The sequence below is a fragment of the Heptranchias perlo genome, chromosome 4, assembly GCF_035084215.1.
Source record: "Heptranchias perlo isolate sHepPer1 chromosome 4, sHepPer1.hap1, whole genome shotgun sequence".
NCBI classification, from domain to species: domain Eukaryota; kingdom Metazoa; phylum Chordata; class Chondrichthyes; order Hexanchiformes; family Hexanchidae; genus Heptranchias; species Heptranchias perlo.
Genome location: NC_090328.1, coordinates 103450114 through 103468814, shown reverse-complemented (window position 1 = coordinate 103468814; position 18701 = coordinate 103450114). Strand labels below are relative to the sequence as shown.

The 18701-nt window shown below is 45.3% G+C and overlaps 1 protein-coding gene across 1 annotated transcript in view; it reads left to right on the top strand.

Annotated features, from left to right (window-relative positions):
- LOC137321163 (UDP-glucuronosyltransferase 2A2-like) overlaps positions 1–18701 on the top strand; it is a 56270-nt gene that overhangs the window by 37075 nt on the left and 494 nt on the right. Inside the window, exons 4-5 of the mRNA XM_067983416.1 lie at positions 7961–8048; positions 10892–11111. Of these exons, the coding sequence (XP_067839517.1) occupies positions 7961–8048; positions 10892–11111 (308 nt within the window). The remainder of the gene's footprint in view (positions 1–7960; positions 8049–10891; positions 11112–18701) is intronic.

The following is an 18701-nucleotide window of genomic DNA, read 5'->3' as shown; positions in this document are numbered from 1 at the left end:
GTTACTTCCTCAAAGAACTCAAATAAATTAGTCGAACACGATTTCCCTTTCACAAAGCCGTGTTGACTCTACCTGATTGTATTAAGATTTTCGAAGTGCCCTGCTATAACCTCTTTAATAATAGATTCTAGCATTTTCCCTATGATAGGATGTTAAGCTAACTGGCCTGTAGTTTCCTGCTTTCCCTCCTTTCTTGAATAGAGAAGTTACATTCGCTATTTTCCAATCTGATGGGACCCTTCCAGAATCTAGGGAATTTTGGAAAATTAATACCAATGCATCTACTATCTCTGCAGCCACTTCTTTTAAGACCCTAGGATGAAGTCCATCAGGACCTGGGGACTTGTCAGCTTTTAGTTCTAATTTTTTTTTCAGAACCCTTTCCCTGGTGATTGTAAATGTTTTAAGTTCCTCCCTCCCTTTCACCTCTTGATTCACAATTATTTCTGGCATGTTATTTATATCCTCTACAATGAAGACGGACGCAAAATATCTGTTCAATTCATCCGCCATTTCCTTATTCTCCATTATTAATTCCCCAGACTCACTCTCTAGAGGACCAACGCTCACTTTATTTTCTCTTTTCCTTTTTTAATACCTGTAGAAACCACATTTGGTATTTTGGTTCCCTAAAGTCCAATCCCATTTAAAGTTGTTTAAAATTCAGTCAGAATTAGGATTTTTCTACCACTGGTAAAATTCCTCAATCGTCAAGTCCGATGCTTTTCCTTAATTTTACGCCAAGTGCCACAATCCTAAGCAATGGCCAGATTTTGCTTTCAAAATAATGGTGAGGCTAATGGCACTCGCCGTTATTTATGTGCAAATGCTACAAATCTTTAGGCAAGGGGCAGATGCACGGTTAAATGTCAATATTCAAAAGTTGCTGTCCGAGTTGCGCCGCTCGGCCATTAGCTTCGTGAAAACGGCATTCTGCTGTCTGCCTCACCATTGAAATGCATTGAATGGTGTGAAGTTGCTGTATTTGTGCGGTAGATACAAACTGAACCCACCACAGAAAGTTGAGTCATGTCATTAAAAGCGTACGTACTCTTTCAATGGTGTGATAACTATTAATTACTGCCAATCAACCTCTGGCACTAAAAATTAACTATTATAAGTGTGGAGTCTCATTGAGGTATTAATTGCTGGAGATTTTAAAAATGTCAAATTTAAAATTTAAAGCTTTTTTTTTACTTTTCCTTTCTGTTGCTTTTTTCTCTCTCTCTTTATTCAATCTTTCTTTCCCTCTCTTTATTTCTCTTTCAGAACCTGATTTGATATTAAATTCACCCCTTTTAATTCCCCCTCCTTCTCGGTCCTTCCTCTGTTTATTGCCCAATCCTTAAATCTCATTGGTTAAGGAGATACCCTGTTGGTTGCCCCATTTCCCTCACTGCACCGTTATCAGCTTGTACTTTCAGCAACTTAATGGGCAAAAATGTTTTGCGCTAAAGGGTGCAGGGGCAAGTCTAACTAATGACAGACGCCATTAGATGCCCTGCTACAGCAAAATCTGGCCCAATGTCTTGCTTGAGAACCCCTCTAGGGAATGTGCCTAACACATTAAACAACAGAGTGACAGAACAAGGGTCTGCACGCATAGTTCCCCAAAAGGTGATCTCTACGTTTCAAACATGCCACCCTGGGGAGTTGATAAGTACAAGCCGTGCACTTCCAGACACCAACAAGGGCAAATGCTTCAGGGCTAATAATTCAATTACAGCTATAGTTTTAATAGAGCATTTTCTTCTGCTCTACAGATACTGGGATAGCATCCATTTGCTTTCTCTCAGTGCATAGCAAGAGAACGAGAGGGAACAGTTTTGAACCTCAGCTCTGGCAACATGCCACAGCCAGGTGGGCTGTAAGTGGTGGCCCAGAACCACATGAAGCAGCAGTTCTTTTGCATCCTACCAAGGGCTCCCTGGCCCATATAATGACTATGACTGATGTAGGCTCGCTTCCATTCATCTGTACCTTGCTATTGGTTTTCAAGCACAACCTGAAGGTCTCTAGGTTGAAGTTTCGTGGGGATTCTCCCAGCTGAGCGCAGCCATTTACGCTGTGTTTTTTTTGTATGATTTTTTTTCATTAACAAGGCATGCCTTTCAGTGTGTTGGATTTACAGCCCTCTACCCTGCACCCTATAGTTGATCCAATATGGCTTCATAACAGTCTAATGATTTCATCAAGGCTCCTTCAATAAGTGAAACAACGAGAGAGTCCTTTGGCCAATGAAATTTTAGTATTCAGAAGAAGAGCAGATAAATTAAATTGCCAGTGCAAGTTATTCTACATAGATTCCAACTATTTGAGACAGTCATTTCTCGAAGTTGCTTTCCATTGTCCAAAACTTTTCTTTGATGTTGTTATACTTTGAATATTGGCAAAATGAATAAAACAAGGATCAGCATTCATTTTACGACAACTCCATACCAGGCCTTTTGCCCAGCTCATTGCACTCAGGAATGTCTGGATAGAATGAAAGTTTGAGGTTTTCAAATTGTGCTGATGTCCTTAAAGGAGACCGGCCATTAAAAGGAAAAGGCAGTGTTAGGGCAAATGAAATTCTGGGGTAATTGCCATTTCATAGTAGTATCATACAGCACTGAAGGAGGCCAATTGGCCCATCGTGCCTGTACCGATTGTTTGCTAGAGCTATCCAATTAATCTCACTCCCCTGCTCTTTCCCCATAGCCTTATAATTTTTTTCCCTTCAAGTATTTATCCAATTCCCTTCTGAAAGTTACTATTGAATCTGTTTCCACCACCCTTTCAGGCAGTGCATTCCAGATCATAACAACATAAAAATATGTTTCCTCGTGATGCTTCTGGTTCTTTTGCCAATCACCTTAAATTTGTCTCCTCTGGTTGCTGGCTACTTTTGCCACAGGAAACAGTTTCTTCTTATTTACTCTATCAAAACCGTTCATGATTTTGAACACCTCTTATTAAATCTCCCCTTAACCTTCTCTGCTCTAAGGAGAACAACCCCAGTTTCTCCAGTCTCTACACATAACTGAAGTCCTTCATCCCTGGTACCATTCTAGTAAATCTCTTCTGTACCGTCTCTAAGGCCTTGACACCCTTCCTAAAGTGTGGTGCCAAGAATTGAACACAATACTCCAGCTGAGGCCTAACCAATGTTTTATAAAAGTTTAGCATAACCTCCTTGCTTTTGTACTCTGTGCCTCTATTAATAAAACCCAGGATCCCATATGCTTTTTTAAAAGCCTTCTCAACTTGTGCTGCCACCTTCAAAAATTTGTGTACGTACACCCCCAGGTCTCTCTGTTCCTGCACCACTTTTAAAATTATACCATTTCGTTTATATTGCCTCTCCTCATTCTTCCTACCAAAATGTATCACATCACACTTCTCTGCGTTAAATTTCATCTGCCATGTGTCTGCCCATTTCACCACTATGTCTATAGTCTCCTGAAGTCTGTTACTATCCTCCACATTGTTTACAACATTTCCGAGTTTCGTGTCATCTGAAAACTTTGAAATTATACCCTGTACACCCAAGTCCCATTTCCCCAGACTTCGCACCTCCCAAAATTCCTCCCCGGTCTCTGGAGTAGTAACAGATACTCCTGATGCTTCAGAGCTCAACTTAACTTAAAAGTAATACTTCAATATCAACCATACCCAGATCTTCCACAGCAGTTGTGAAATGCAACTTGGTATAAATAGAAAACATATTTGAATCTTGTTAAATATGACATTTATCCATTCAATCGTCTTGACATCCAAATATATTTCATTGCTTGAGTAAAAACAGAAAATGCTGGAAACGTTTAGCAGGTCAGGCAGCACCTGTAGAAAGAGGAATGCTGGATTAACGTTTCAGGTCGACGATCTTCATCAGAAGGGCTGCGATGAAAGGTCATCGACCTGAAACGTTAAGCCTACGTTCTTCTCTTCCCAGATGCTGCCAGACCTGCTGAGCATTTCCAGCATTTTTTGTTTTTATTTCAGATCTCCATTATCTGCAGTATTTTGCTTTTTGTTTCATTGGTTGAGAGACCTGCTTTTTAAAAATTATTGGTTCTCGGGATGTCGATGGCACTGCAAGGCCGCATTTGGAGTCCATCCCTCGTTACCATGAGGTGGTGATTGTGCTCCCATGATGTTTTTAGGTAGAGAATTTCCAGATTTTGACCCAACACCTCGATTTTAAAATTCTCATCCTGGTGTTCAAATCCGTCCATGGCCTCTCACCTCCCTATCTTTGTAACCTATTCCAGCCCTACAACCCTTCGAGAACTCTGCTTTCCTCCATTTCTGGCATCTTGTCCACTTCCTTTACACCACCATTGGTGGCCGTGCTTTCAGCTGTCTAGGCCCTAAGCCATGGAATTCCCTCCCTAAATCTCTCCGCCTATCCTACCCTAATGTTTCCTTCTTTGGCTCAGTGTCCATTTTTGTCTGATTACGCTCCTGTGAAGCGCCTTGGGATGTTTTGCTACGTTAAAGGTGCTATATAAATGCAATTTCCTGTTGGGGAGCCTATATCATAAGAACATAAGAACATAAGAAATAGGAGCAGGAGTAGGCCACTCAAGCCTGTTCCAACATTCAATAAGATCATGGCTGATCTTCGACCTCAACTGCACTTTCCCGCCCGATCCCCATGTCCCTTGATTCCCCTAGAGTCCAAAAATCCATCGATCTCAGCCTTGAATATACCAGCCCTCTGGGGTACAGAACTCCAAAGATTCACAACCCTCTGAGTGAAGAAATTTCTCCTCATCTCAATCTTAAATGGCTGACCCCTTATCCTGTGACTATGCCCCCTAGTTCTAGACTTGCCAGCCAGAGGAAACAACCTCTCAGCATCTACCCTGTCAAGCCCCCTCAGAATCTTATATGTTTCAATGAGATCACCTCTCATTCTTCTAAACTCCAGAGTATAGGCTCATTCTACTCATCCTCTCCTCATAGGACAACCCTCTCATCCCAGGAATCAATCTAGTGAATCTTTGTTATACTAGGGCAAGTATATTCTTCCTTAGGTAAGGAGATCAAAACTGTACTCAGTACTCCAGGGGTGGTCTCACCAAAGCCCTATATAATTGTAGCAAGACTTCCTTACTCTTGTACTCCAACCTCCTTGCAATACCAAGTCAGGATGGTGATGGTGTTCTCATGATATTTGCTGCTCTTGCCCTACTAATGGCAGAGATCATGGGACTTGGAGCTTATTTGAATATTAGATCCAGCAGGACCCTGAAGTGCACGCTGTAGTTTTCTAATACAGCGCTAAGTGTTAGGATGACCCTGCCCACAGTCTCTGCTGCTGACCCTGCTGAAAGTTCGCGGCGCCAGAGAGCGGGTCATGAGTAGCAGGTATTTGGTGGATTGGAGGTGCATCTGCCTCCCCCCGACCCCAGTTCAGTTTTGGGCACCTCATCTCAGGAAGGATATATTGGCCTTGGAGGTGGTGCAGCACAGATTCACTAGAATGATCCCGGAGCTTAGAGAGTTAAATTATAGGACTGGTTGCATAAATTTGGCTTGTATTCCCTTGAGTTAAGATTGGAAGTGTGATCTAATTGAGGTGTTTAAAATATTAAAAGGATTTGATAGGGTAGATACAGAGAAACTATTTCCTCTGGTAAGGGAATCATGAGGCATAGAAAGTCTCATATCTAAGTTTGCCGATGACATAAAGATTGGTGGCATTGTAAGCAGTGTAGATGAAAACATAAAATTACAAAGCGATATTGATAGATTAGGTGAATGGGCAAAACTGTGGCAAATGGAATTCAATGTATACAAATGTGAGGTCATCCACTTTGGATCAAAAAAGGATAGAACAGGGTACTTTCTAAATGGTTAAAAAGTTAAAAACAGTGGATGTCCAAAGGGACTTAGGGGTTCAGGTACATGGATCATTGAAGTGTCATGAACAGGTGCAGAAAATAATCAATAAGGCTAATGGAATGCTGGCCTTTATATCTGGAGGACTAGAGTACAAGGGGGCAGAAGTTATGCTGCAGCTATACAAAACCCTGGTTAGACCGCACCTGGAGTACTGTGAGCAGTTCTGGGCACCGCACCTTCGGAAGGACATATTGGCTTTGGAGGGAGTGCAGCGTAGGTTTACTAGAATGATACCCGGACTTCAAGGGTTAAGTTACGAGGAGAGATTACACAAATTGGGGTTGTATTCTCTCGAGTTTCGAAGGTTAAGGGGTGATCTGATCGAAGTTTATAAGATATTAAGGGGAACAGATAGGGTGGATAGAGAGAAACTATTTCCGCTGGTTGGGGATTCTAGGAGTAGGGGGCACAGTCTAAAAATTAGAGCCAGACCTTTCAGGAGCGAGATTAGAAAACATTTCTACACGCAAAGGGTGGTAGAAATTTGGAACTCTCTTCTGCAAATGGCAATTGATACTAGCTCAATTGCTAAATTTAAATCTGAGATAGATAGCTTTTTGGCAATCAAAGGTATTAAGGGATATGGGCCAAAGGCGGGTATATGGAGTTAGATCACAGATCAGCCATGATCTTATCAAATGGCGGAGCAGGCACGAGGGGCTGAATGGCCTACTCCTGTTCCTATGTTCCTATGAATAAGGGAGCACACTCTTAAAATTAGAGCTAGGCCATTCAGAATTGATATCAGGAAGCACTTCTTTGCACAAAGCGTAGTGGAAATCTGCAGTTCTTTCCCCTGAAAGGTTGTGGATGCTGGGCCAATTGAAGCTTTCAAGACTGAAAACGATAGATTTTTGTTAAGTAAGGGTTTCAAGGGATATGGAGCAAAGGCAGGAAGTTGAGGTACAGATCAGCCGTGATCTAATTGAATGTCGGAGCAGGCTTGAGGGGTTGAATGGCCTACTCATGTTCGTAATGTTTCTATGTCCCCGCCGGCCCCACCCTCACACACTAACGCAGCTGAAAAATCTAGCAAAAGTCTGCCACCCGATGTCTACCAGGTTCCTCCTCAAAAAGGGGGTAGTTTCTACAATCTTACGGCATCTAATACTCGACTAACCAGAGTTAAGTATAACGAACAGCTAAAGAAAACTAAGGCTGCTATTAGATCAGCTAAAAGGAAAATGGATAAAAGGGCTATGGATGATTGTGGAAGTAAGGGGTCACAACTTTAAGTATCACAAGGCCAGATCTAGGTTAGATGTCAGGAAGTGGTTCTTTTCCCAGAGAATAGTGGACCTGTGGAACAGGCTGCCGGATCGTGCAGTGGACGTTGATTTGCTGAATTCCTTCAAGCGAGAGCTGAACCTGTTTCTGGCTGGGGCAGAAATCACCTCTTACAAAAGGTTGGTTATGTAATGCCTGGAACTATCAGGGCCAGAGTGATCTCTTGGACTAGTTTCCATCGCCAAAGGGGGCGGAGAGGAATTTCCCAGATTTTTTTCCCCCTAAATTGGCCTGGGTTTTTTTCTGGTTTTTCGCCTCTCCCAGGAGATCACAAGGTCTAGGGTGGGGAGTGTTTTTATCACGATTGTGTGGGACAGGCTGAATGGACCAGAGGATTTTTTTTCCTGTCTGTTATTGTTCTTAAGTTTGTATCTATGTTCAAAATAAATTTCCCCCTCTCATCTTCGGGAGCCCAGGCCCCAATCGCAGACAGGCTCCCCTTATCGGTGAGATATGCCTGGTGAAACTAAGTGAACCTTAACCAACCCTATGTCGGATCCTGACTGAGGGTTGGGGCATGGGTCTCCCAACTTGTGGAATTCTTGCCCCTGGTCCAGCCCCCAATTACATCGATGGCCTTGTAGTGTAGTGGCAGTGGTAGCTTTTCCCCACAAGGCCATACAAAGACTTGTAGAGCTTGCGACCTTTCCGGCAGACCTCCATCAAAGTTACAGTGGAAGTCCGTCGGAACAGCTGTACATTTTCAGCCCCACATTCCCCAAAACTGAGCATCATGTTATACTAACCTTGTCTATCCATCCCCAATGTTGATATTTTTCAGGTTCTTTGGAGATATACTGGTGAACGACCAAAGACACTGGCATCTAACACGAAGCTGTATGAATGGCTGCCTCAAAATGACCTGCTTGGTAAGATCCAGACTTCTTTTTGTTTCCTCACCAATATTCTCTCCTCCTTTGCCTGAAGTTTGGATTGAAGGTTTTGATTCCTTGATGGGGTGGGGTTTCATGGAAGCTAGTTGCCCTCTGGTTCCTTAACCGTGTGGCCATTCTACACGTGAGCCTAGACAGTGAATGTTGGCTGGCTGGTTGGCTATAGGCGGCATCACAACCGCTCCTCCTTAATTTGAGGGAGATTGTTATTTTTCAATTTTACCGTGTAAATTTAAAGAGAAACCTGCCCTCACATACGTGCTGATTTTAAAAATTTTATGCCACTGGACTTACCTATTTGATTTTAGCTGGAGTGGTGCCTTGGAAAGGTCTATTGTCAGCGCTGATCCCTCATCGGTGGATAAATCTCCCTGCCTCTCCCAACTGATGACTTTATAATAAGAGAACAATGCTGGACTAAAACAGGAAATGGAGTGGACCATAGTGCTGCAGAAGGGTGAGACTCTGTGATAATGCGATGGCATTGTCTCGTGTTCCCACCATCATTTTGTCACTGTTCCGGAGGGCTTTTGTTGCCCTTGGAACATGGACATTTAAAAAAAAAACATTTTCAACCTTAAGGTTCATCACTGAGTGCCAGGATGTCACTGAGCTACAAGTCAAAAGGTGATAAATGTGCAAATCCAATTAGTAGTGCTAATAATTTTTGTTTATTAGGTCACAACACTGAATTATGGATGATAAGCAAAATATGTCTCTATTGTTATTTGATTTGTGTTGTGAAAATGTGTGATAAACTGGCCCAGTTTCATGTGCAATCATGGTGGGGAAGTTATTAGTCATACATAATTACTCTATTTAATGGAGTGTTTATGAATACAACAACAACAACAACAACTACTACTACTACTACTACTACTACTACTCACATTTATGTAGCACCTTTAATGTAGTAAAACGTCCAAGGCGCTTCACAGGAGTGATTATCAAACAAAATTTGATGCCGAGCCACATAATGAGATATTAGGACAGGTGACCAAAAGCTTGGTCAAAGAGGTAGGTTTTAAGGAGCGTCTTAAAGGAAAAGAGAGAGGTAGAGAGGCGGAACGGTTTAGGGAAGGATTTCCAGAGCTTAGGGCCTAGGCAGCTGAAGGCATGGCCGCCAATGATGGAGCGATTAAAATCGGGGATGTGCAAGAGGCAAGAATTGGAGGAGCGTGTGATCTCGGAGGGTTGTAGAGCTGGTGGAGGGTACAGAGATAGGTGGGGGGGGGGGGGGGGGGTGAGGTTATGGAGGGTTTTGAAAACAAGGATGAGAATTTTTAAATCGAGGCCATTCCCGGACCGGGAGCCAATGTAGGTCAGCGAGCACAGGGGTGATGGGCGAACGGGACTTGGTGCGAGTTAGGATACAGGCAGCAGAGTCTTGGATGAGCTGAAGTTTATGGAGGGTGGAAGATGGGAGGCCGGCCAGGAGAGGATTGGATTGGTCCAGTCTAGAGGTAAAAAGGCATGGATGAGGGCATGGAATAGTAAGGATCAATGTCCTTCGTGTATTTTCTACGTTGGCTCCCAGTCCACCAACACCTCGATTTTAAAATTATCATCCTCATGTTCAAATCCCACATGGCCTCACCCCCCTCCCCCCATATCTCTGTAACCTCCTCCAGCCTTACAACCCTCCAAGGACTCTTATTTCTTCCAATTCTGGCCTCTTGTGCATCCCCCACTTCCTTCGCACCACCATTGGCGGCCATGCATTCTGCGTCTAGGCCCTAAGTGCTGGAATTCCCTCCCTAAACCTCTCTGCTTCTCTACCGCTCCCCCCCACTTTAAGAAGCTCCTTAAAGCATACCTCTTTGACCAAGCTTTTGGACACCTGTCCTAATATCTCCCCCTTTGGCTCAGTGTCAATTTTTGTCAGATTACGTTCCTATGAAGTGCCGTGGGATGTTAAAGATGTTGTATAAATGCAAGTTGTTGTTGAAAGTGTAAATGTAAACTTGTGTACAAATTGTGAACAGAGAGAGGCCTCCCCTATCTGTACTGTAGTACAACCAGTTTGAATGATCTCAGTTGCCCCCAGATATCTTACCAAAGTAACCATTGGTGTCTATCACTGGTACATCTTTGGCTGCCATAACCTTTTATATCCTTAAATGATCTAAAGAATAACCCAGTGCTAGCAGAAAATATGATGTTTCTGTCGTTAAAAAGTAACTTTTACTACGCACTAACTGATGAGAGCACATCTAACTATCTGACTGTATTAAAGAAAAGACTTGCATTTATACAGCACCTTTTATGACCTCAGGACATGCCAAAACACTTTACAGCCAATTAAGTACTTTTGAAGTGTTGTCACTGTTTTAATGTAGGAAATGTAGCCGCCAATTTAGCACAGCAAGCTCCCACAAACACCAATGTGGTAATGGCCAGATCATCTGTTTTCGTGATGTTGATTGAGGAATAAATATTGACCAGGACATCGGTGAACTACCCTGCTCTCCTTCGAATATTGCCGTGGAATCTTTTATGTCCACCTGAGAGGGCAGATGGGGCCTCGATTTAACATCTTATCCAGAAAGACAGCACTTCTGAAAATGCAGCATTCCCTCTGTACTGCAGTGGAGTGTGACTTGAACCCACAACCTACTGACTCAGTCACAAGAGTGCTACCACTGAGCCACAGCTGACACTGCAAATTATATTATATTATAATTATATTATGTATTATATTATAATTTTGAATATCCAATCTTATAATATGGGGACAACAGTCTAGCTGTCAGTTTAACCAATGTAATTACAATGGAGGCTCAATTGACAATTTTTATTTTCTACAAATATAATTGCAGGGCATCCCAAGACAAGAGTATTCATCACTCACGGTGGCACAAATGGGATATATGAAGCCATTTATCATGGGGTACCCATGATTGGCATTCCTCTGTTTGCTGATCAACCTGATAACATGGTTCACATGAAGGCAAAGGGAGTTGCCGTGGCCCTTAATTTTATCACATTGAAATCGCAGGATTTAGTTGATGCTCTCAATGCTGTGATCAACGACTCGAGGTAAGAGAAAAATGTTAAAAGGAAGCAGATCAGAAAAATGGTTTATTGTCTGGTCTGCCTCAGATAAACTTGGAAATATATCGCCGTTCCTTCATCGTCGTTGGGTCAAAATCCTGGAACTCCCTTCCTAACAGCACTGTGGGAGAACCTTCACCACACGGACTGCAGCGGTTCAAGAAGGCGGCTCACCACCACCTTCTCAAGGGCAATTAGGGATGGGCAATAAATGCTGGCCTTGCCAGCGACGCCCTATTCCCCTCTGAACGAATAAAAAAAAAATAAAACAGTGCAAGGCTGCGGCAGCTTAAGAACATAAGAATTAGGAGCAGGAGTAGGCCATATGGCCCCTCGGGCCTGCTCCACCATTCAATAAGATCATGGCTGATCTTCGACCTCAACTCCACTTTCCCGCCTGAACCCCATATCCCTTGATGCCCCTAGAGTCCAAAAATCTATCCATCTCAGCCTTGAATATACTCAACGACTCAGGATCCACAGCCCTCTGGGGTAGAGAATTCCAAAGATTCGCTACCCTCTGAGTGAAGAAATTCTTCCTCGTTTCAGTCTTAAATGGCCGACCCCTTATCCTGCGACTATGCCCTCTAGTTCTAGACTCTCCAGCCAGGAGAAACAACCTCTCAGCATCTACCCTGTCAAGCCCCTCAGAATCTTATATGTTTCAATGAGATTACCTCTCATTCTTCTAAACTCCAGAGAGTTTAGGCCCATTCTACTCAACCTCGCCTCATTGGACAACCCTCTCATCCCAGGAATTAATCTAGTGAACTTTCGTTGCACCACCTCTAAGGCAAGTATATCCTTCCTTAGATAAGGAGTCCAAAACTGTACGCAATACTCCGGGTGAGGCCTCACCAAAGCCCTGTACAATTGTAGTAAGACTTCTTTACTCTTGAACTCCAACCCCCTTGCAATAAAGGCCAACATGCCATTTGTTTTCCTAATTGCCTGCTGTAACTACATACTAACTTTTTGTGTTTCTTTTACCAGGACACCCAAGTCTCTCTGGACACCAACACTTAACAGTTTTTCACCATTTAAAAAATATTCTATTTTTCTATTTTTCCTACCAAAGTGAATGACCTCACATTTCCCCACATTATACTCCATTTGCCACCTTCTTGCCCACTCACATAACCTGTCTATATCCCTTTGCAGACTCTTTGGGCTCAATTTTCCAGGGAAATTGCGGGTGCGTTGAGGGCGGGGGGCTCCGAAAATCGGGGAAATCCTGATTGGGTTTGGAACCCGTTTCCAACCCGCAGATTTCCGGGTTCCCCACTGATGCGTCTGGGTGCGTGCCCACCTCCCAAATGCGGAAGTCCCACCGGCAATTAAAGCTTTACACAGTTGTTTAGATAGTTTAAGTAGTTGAACTACTTAATTCTCTCCACATTGAGGCAGGGGTGCAATTTTGAAGCATCCTCAGCGTGTTTCTCGTGCTGTGGGAAACACTCCATGTAGCAACAGATGTGTTTCAGCCAGCAGGCAGTGGGACATTCAAATGCTTATTTGACAGATGGGGAGAAAAGGTCACTTATTGCAGCAGGGTACTCAGTTCTTTCAGACAAAGTTTTGGCTGCGAGATCTTTGTGTTTTCACTGAAAATTCTTACCTTCCACACAAAATTCTTCTGTTCACACATATTTAACAACTTTTCAGAACCCCTCAAACTCACACCGTCAGGATGGGGGGGGCGCCATGGCTGCATTCACCACTACATCCGAGGACGAGCAACATCACCAGCCTCGCCAGGCATGGCGTCCACCTGCGCCACCTGGAGTCCCACAACACAGTGCTGCGTCACAGGCACCTGCACAACAGCACGGAGGGCAACAACAGAGAGAGCGACGTCGCAGGAGGCACTACCCTCGCCACAGGGTCCACAGATCGAGGCTCAGCTTCCTGGACCTCTCTGAGGAGCAGTGCATACGGAGGCTCAGAGTCAGTCACCAGGTAGTCGCAGACATCTGCAGCCTCCTTCATGCCGAGCTGCTCCCAGCTGGGCCGAGCAGCATCTCCTTACCTGTCACCGTCAGAGTCACCACTGCCCTCAACTTCTTCGTCTCCGGATCATTCCAGGGTGCCACCGGGGACATCACTGGGGTCTCTCAGTCATCTGGACACAAGTGCATAAGGCAGGTCATCGACGGCTTGTTTTGCAGGGCCTCGCAGTACGTCAGCTTCCCCATGGACGACCTCAGCAAGGCGGAGAGGGCAGTGGGAATCCACTCTGTGGCTGGCTTCCTACAGGTGCAGGGTGCAATTGATTGCACCCATATAGCAATACGAGCACTTCCACATGAGCCAGGACTGTTCATCAACTGTTCATCACTCCATCAACACTCAGCTCGTTTGTGACTACCGCAAAAGATTCCTTCACATGTGCGCCAAATTCCCTGGCAGCTGCCACAATTCCTTCATCCTCAGGGAATCCAACATCCCGCCCCTCTTCCACGCACCGAACACCCTTAAGGGCTGGCTCCTCGGGGACAAGGATACCTTCTGCACAAGTGACTCATGACACCTCTGAGGAACCCCATCACCGAGCAACAGCGTCGATATAATGACAGCCACATTGCCACCAGGTCTACAATTGAGCATGCTATAGGGCTTCTGAAGATGCGATTTAGATGGCTTGATCATTCTGGGGGAGCGCTTCAATACGCACCAGACAGAGTGGGATGCATTATAGTCGTGTGTTGTGCCCTGCACAACATGGTACAACAGAGAGGTGCCGCTTGAGGAGGCCCCATCCACATCTGCCATCCACATTGAGGAGGAGGCGGCAGAGGCGGAGGAGGGGTAACAGGAGGAACCCATGGGCAGAGCAGCGACTCACCTGGCTGCTCGTGAGGCCAGGGAGTCACTGATATGTGAACTGTTCTCCTAACATCAGAAACTGTGAAGAGTCCAGTCCTCACACCACCTGGATAGAGTAGCGCCAATCACCAGCCCCCTCCCCTGCCCCCTGCACAAAACAGTCCTGCAACTACACATACACCCACTGTAAAGTGACCCAATGGGTGGCATCAAGTGTCGCCGTTCATGGTGAACATCATGAAAGGGCCCTATCACAAAAGCCAGTCAAGAATGGCCAAGACGTGGCAGTAGTGGTGAAAATAATAATATTTAATGTGATTTTAACAAAATGCAAATATAAATGAAAAATATGACCAACTGTCAAACACCCTTGTGCATACCCTTCATTCTTACAAAACTTTCGCCTTTCCATTCCGACTACTTCTAAGTGGTGAATCCCCTGTGGCTGCAGCAGAGGTAGTGGCAGGTTGCTCTTGTTCATGCCCTGACTGCTTAGATGCTTTCAGCCTACGCCCTCTGGGTTTTGGAGCCCGTGAGGGCCCCTCCAAAGACTGCTCTACCTGCACCTGTGCAGGGGCAGATTTGGCCACCTGGAGAGGGGGCAGCATTGCGGATACTGGTTGAGAGGGTGGCAACGGGTGAGACGTGGGAGCGCTTTGAGTGGCGTCCCCACTTCCATGTCCCCTTTCACCATCGTCCCTCCCCTTGGCCAGGCCCACAGCACTCCTACCACTCTGCTGGACAACAGTTTGGAGGACACGTGTGAAGCTTTGTAAGGCCAGTGCCAGTGTATCTGCCTGCCTGTTTACCAGAGAGTATCTCAGAGAGTTGCTCATGTCCCTGTGACACTATCTTAGTGATTCCTTCATGTCCCTGTGACAGTATCTCAGAGATTCCCTCCCGTAACTGTGCCACCATTCTACTCATGCAGGAGTTGGACTCCTCCATCCTCTGCGCTATTGTGGAGAGTGTGCGAGGCACCTGTTCCAGTACCTCGCAAATGTGCTGCTGTTCCTCGATCATTCTCCTTTCAAAGGATGGCCCCCAGGGTTCCGCATCTGAGTCCAGCTGAGCAGCGCCTGTAGAGGACTGCTCACAACAACCCGGACTTTCTGCAGCTGCCCCTGCCACCAGTGTCTGCTTGTGCTCACATGTGTGGTAACTCACCAGGTGCCAACCCAACTAACTGAGGACTAGGACCCACCGAGGTGTGAGTATCTGCGCTGGTGGATGGCTCATTAAAATGTGACGGTGCACCCTCAGAGGGCGGCAGGTCCTCTGAGGAATCCCCCTCTGCCATCACAGCGGTCGCTGAATGCCCTGTAAGAGAACTGAAGGCAGTATGAAGCATCATCACAGATGTGTCATGTTGCGATGAGCATACTGAGGTGCTGGAGATGGCAAGGCATGTTAACATCATTTCATATTGTGTGTGATGAATGTTACAGTTCTATCACTAGACGTTTGTGGGGTGCCAGTCTCGGCAACCCGGATGGACAGGCACTCGAGGGTGCAGCTCAGCTTCAGTGCCTCCTGCTCCACGTCTGTCAGGATGTCGATTTGTTGCGGCCCCGCTCTGGTCCTTGCCCTCTTCCGTGCATTTTGTGCTCTCTTCTAGAAGGGGAGAAAGAACAGACGTGTGAGTGAGTGATGGTGAAGTGGCCAATTGATGAATGCATTGGCTTGGGTGAGGCTGACCGTGAAAGAGATGCATCAGAGGGTGAGTATGAGTCAGAGCAATAACTTGCTCACCGATGCTCAGTTTGGACCACTCAGCTCCAGACCTCATTACAGCCTTGGTCCAAACATGGACAAAAGACCTGAATTCCAGAGGTGAGGTGAGAGTAACTGCCATTGACATCAAGGCAGCATTTGACCGAGTGTAGCACCAAGGAGCCCAAGTAAAATTGAAGTCAATGGGAATCAGGGGGAAAACTCTCCAGTGGCTGGAGTCATACCTAGCACAAAGGAAGATGGTAGTGGTTGTTGGAGGCCAATCATCTCAGCCCCAGGACATTGCTGAGGCGTTCCTCAGGGCAGTGTCCTAGGCCCAACTATCTTCAGCTGCTTCATCAATGACCTTCCCTCCATCATAAGGTCAGAAATGGGGCTGTTCGCTGATGATTGCACAGTGTTCAGTTCCATTCGCAACCCCTCAGATAATTAAGCAGGCTGTGCCCGCGTGCAGCAAGACCTGGAAAACATCCAGGTTTGGGCTGATAAGTGGCAAGTAACATTTGTGCCAGGCAATGACCATCTCCAACAAGAGAGAGTCTAACCACCTCCCCTTGACATTCAACGGCATTACCATCGCTGAATCCCCCGACCATCAACATCATGGGGGTCACAATTGACCAGAAACTTAACTGGACCAGCCACGTAAATACTGTGGCTACAAGAGCAGGTCAGAGGCTGGGTATTCTGTGGTGAGTGACTCGCCTCCTGACTCCCCAAAGCCTTTCCACCATCTACACGGCACAAGTCAGGAGTGTGAAGGAATACTCTCCACTTGCCTGGATGAGTGCAGTTCCAACAACAGTCAAGAAGCTTGACACCATCCAAGACAAAGCAGCCCGCTTGATTGGCACCCCATCCACCACCCTAAACATTCACTCCCTTCACCACCGGTGCACTGTGGCTGCAGTATGTACCATCCACAGGATGCACTGCATCAACTCGCCAAAGCTTCTTCGACAGCACCTCCCAAACCCGCGACCTCTACCACCTTGAAGGACAAGGGAACAACACCACCTGCACGTTCCCCTCCAAGTCACACACCATCCTGACTTGGAAATATATTGCCGTTCCTTCATCATCGCTGGGTTAAAATCCTAGATCTCCCTTCCTAACAGCACTGTGGGGAACCTTCACTACACGGACTGCAGTGGTTCAAGAAGGCGGCTCACCACCACCTTCTCAAGTGCAATTAGGGATGGGCAATAAATGCTGGCCTTGCCATTGATGCCCACAACCCATGAACGAATAAAAAAAATCAAAGCTGTATGCTTTCTATGGCCGTAATGCCTGTTCTATATTGGGGTACCCAAAACTGCATGCTATACTCCAACTGTGGCCTAACCATCGCCTTGTACAAATTTATAATGACCTCTTTGCCCTTCTTCTCTGTGCCTCTATTTATGAAATCCAAAATGCTATTGGATCTCATGGCTTTATCCACCTGCACCCACACTTTCAAGGAATTGTCACCTAGAAATTGCTTTGCACGGGCACAGGGAACGATTTGGGACAACCTGAAGCAATTTGGGACTACCTGAAGACATGAACGTTGATATATAAATGCAAGTTCTTTCTAATTAATTACAAAAAATTACAAAAAATTCCAAAACATGGGAGGACACGATACATACCTCACACAACCAAGTCGTATTCAATGTGTGAAGTTACAAATGGTTAGGCATGGTGAAGCTTTTCCTCTGTAATTAAAGACATCACCTTCTGGTAACACTCAGCTTGTTTCATAAAGAGGCTAGATGATCATGTCTGTCACTTGCACATGTTTTATATTTAGAAGATTTTGGAAATTAGAAAGCCATGGAGGCTAACAAGCTGGCATGAAGTGAACTTTTTGAAGGAAGCTGTTCCATCAACTGAACCTGTGTGCTAGTTGCCTGGTACAGTGACAATGTGCCTTTAAATTATTTTTTTTTAAAGATGCACTTTGTTTTCTTGGGAAATATTTGGCCTTAGTGACTTATGTTTGAACCACTAAGGGAAAAATCTAAACCAATGGGATGGGAACATTACCCTGCATCAAATCTTTTTCCTGACCTATAGGAGCTTGACTGGCAATAGAGAGTAGAGAGGGAGCTTCACTCTTCAGCTAGGCTAGCTAAAACTGGTTTGAAAGCAACAAATGTTGGAATTGGAGACAAAGTGTAAACAGTACTCTTTCCCATGTCACTGACCTGTGGAGTCGAGTCCTGCGCAAGTATCCAAGCACTCGTGCGCGTGTTTGACCTTGCTGTGAGCTGGAGAAGTGTGCTTCTAGTCGTGTAACTCTGCCAACTCCATAGATACCTGACCGGTTTGCTAAAACTGGTCTCAAAGCAATAAATATTGGAATTGTACACAGAATGTGTAAACATTTCTCTGTCTTAATGCATTGTTAAGATGAAAATTCACTAAAAAATGTAACAAAGTAAGAACAGTGAGCAACTTGCTATGTTTCAATAATAATTGTAATGACCATCCTAATCACTACTCTTCCTGATTTACTTGTCTTCTCCTTTTGCTCTTTGCAACCTTGGTGGTGTTCTGCACAAGGGGGCAGAGTACGCAAAGTAAAGGCAACAATACTGTTCACCTATCGTCCCTGTGCTCGGTGACCTACATTGGCTCCCGGTCCACTAATTCCCCAGATTTAAAATTCTCATCCTTAGTTTCCAATCCCTCATGGCCTTGCCCCTCCCTATCTCTGTAACCTCCTCCAGCCCTACAATCTTCCGAGAACTCTGTGGCCCGAGAACTCTGGCCTCTTGTGCATCCCCGACTTCCTTCGCCCCATCATTGGCGGCCGTGCCTTCAGTTGTCTAGGTCCTAAGCTCTGGATTTGCCTCCTAAACCTCTCCATCTCTTTCTCCTCCTTTAACACCCCCCTTAAAACCTACCTCTTTGATCAAGCTTTTGGTCACCTGTCCTAATGTCTCCTTCTTTGCCTTGGTGTCAATTTTTGTCTCATTACGCTCCTGTAAAGCACCTTGGGACATTTCATTACGTTAAAGGCATTAT